Genomic DNA, 1,959 nt, shown 5'->3' with positions numbered 1-1,959 from the left:
TAACAGGAGGTAAAAATGTCAGTGGAGTGCCAACCACGGCATCCCACGCTGATCCTCGTCCACCATTGTAGCTGTTTCCATGATCCAGAAAAATCATCAAGTATCGGTGCCCTCCTTTTACCATTCTCACAATGTCAATACAAACTTCTTCTTCCTTCGATAATAGCCTTGCACCATCTTCATTCAATTGAGAGCCAGGTAGCAACCAGTACATGGAAACCCTACCAGCCGTCTCATACCCAATATGCTCTACCAAATCTTCAAACATCTTCATGCATACACACCCAGTTTCACAAAAATCATAACAAGTCTTTTTCCCATTCAGATAGGCTCTATTTCTTCCACTGCCATGGAAAAATCCTCCATGAACGAACTCCAAAGTGAAAAAGTCACTGTCTTCCGCTGCAAAAAGAGCAAAATTGAACTAATTGAGACATTCAGTTTGAGATAAACCCTACAAATATGTAAACCCTAGCCTAATGTACGTCAAATGCCACCAAATCAATGCATAAATCATGGGGGATCGCTAAACAACTGCCTAATCTAGTGGAAAACACTTTTCAGGGGCAAATTTTCACAGCTATGTGGGAAATTTGACACTCACCGTACGAGGGCGCCGCCCCTTTCTCATGGCGTTGTACAGGGCCGACCATCGCTGCCGTGCACCGCCGCCTGCAGTTACTGCAGTGCGGCCCTGCGTTCCTCCGCCGTCCCCGCTGCTCGCATGGACCGGCAGAGGTGCCGATCAACCGTCCCTTCCACCGCGTGTTCGCGTCCCTGCTCCTGACTCGAAACAGGGGAAGAAGAGAACGAGTCTCGTACAGATGAGGGCAGATGGGAAATTCTGTACGACTAGTGGGGCCGAACACAAAGTTTACTTCCCCACGTTGACGTGGCCAGCCTCTGTACAGCGAACTCGTATGTTTCAGGTACGCCAGGACCTGTGAATCAAATTGGAGGACCGTATGAGCACCGTATGAACAAGTATTAGGACCGTACTAGTACAGTTTCAGAGTTTGAGGACCGTTTTGGTCCTAACCAGCAAGTTTAGGGTGCACTAATGCATTTTACTCAAAATAAAATGAAAGCAGCAAGGGAGCTCGGTGAATTGTGGACCTTGTCAAGCATGTCCTTGAGGGAGGAGATGTGGCGGAGGATGGCGCCTGAGTCCTCCGCCATCGGGGAACCGGCGGCGCGAGCAGAATCGTCCCCTTTTTTTCCTAGAGCGAAAGGGGGACTTGGAAGGACTTTTTATTTCGCCCCGCTTTATATAGTACTGAATCTGTTCCTTTATAAAGTGTATTTGTTTTTTATGAAATTCTAGAATGTAAGGTGTATTCGTTCTAATTCCTCGTAATTCCCTTGTTAGCCCTAAAAAAACTACTTTTTATCCTGTGTATCTCTTGTAGCAAAAGAATGAAAGTATCTCTGTGTCGATTGCACGTATCTCTTACTTTTCTGGACTAACTGATTTACTTGTCACTAACCAACAAATTCCTAACATATTTATAATTATGTGGTTTGGTCACCGTGCCAATTTTCCTTATGCCATTCTAGGTTTTGACATTTTACTTTTACCACTCTTAACTTTTGGCCATTCCGTGTCAAAAGCAAAATTATTTTATTTTATTTTATCACTCTTAGCTTTTGAAATGTATCACAATTGTCACTCTGAATATTTTACTTTTGCCAAGGGAGTGACAATTGTGATAATTGTCAAAAACTAAGAGTGGCAAAAGTGAAATGTCAAAATCTATAGTGACATAAGAAAAATTGGCAAAATCTAGAGTGGCAAAAACAAAATTCCCCCTTACGTAAAGGTACAGAGGGAGTATAAAGCAACAACTGCTAACAAATTGAACCGGTACAAACGACAACACACTACACGAGACCCACACTCACCCAGTGCAAGATACATAGGTGCCAAAGAGCTACAACAACAACACACCGAAAGACTCG

At 43.8% G+C, this 1,959-nt stretch overlaps 1 protein-coding gene across 1 annotated transcript in view; it reads right to left on the bottom strand.

The window, feature by feature from the left end:
- The window catches only part of LOC119368998, a 16,883-nt gene extending 15,653 nt beyond the window's left edge, over positions 1-1,230 (bottom strand). Inside the window, exon 1 of the mRNA XM_037634084.1 lies at positions 1,117-1,230. Within this exon, the coding sequence (XP_037489981.1) occupies positions 1,117-1,179 (63 nt within the window). The 5' untranslated portion in view covers positions 1,180-1,230. The remainder of the gene's footprint in view (positions 1-1,116) is intronic.
- Between the last annotated feature and the right edge of the window lie 729 nt (positions 1,231-1,959).

The sequence above is a fragment of the Triticum dicoccoides genome, chromosome 1A (genome assembly GCF_002162155.2).
Source record: "Triticum dicoccoides isolate Atlit2015 ecotype Zavitan chromosome 1A, WEW_v2.0, whole genome shotgun sequence".
Lineage (NCBI taxonomy): Eukaryota > Viridiplantae > Streptophyta > Magnoliopsida > Poales > Poaceae > Triticum > Triticum dicoccoides.
Note: the sequence above shows the minus strand (reverse complement) of the source record. Positions and strands in the feature narration are given on the sequence as shown.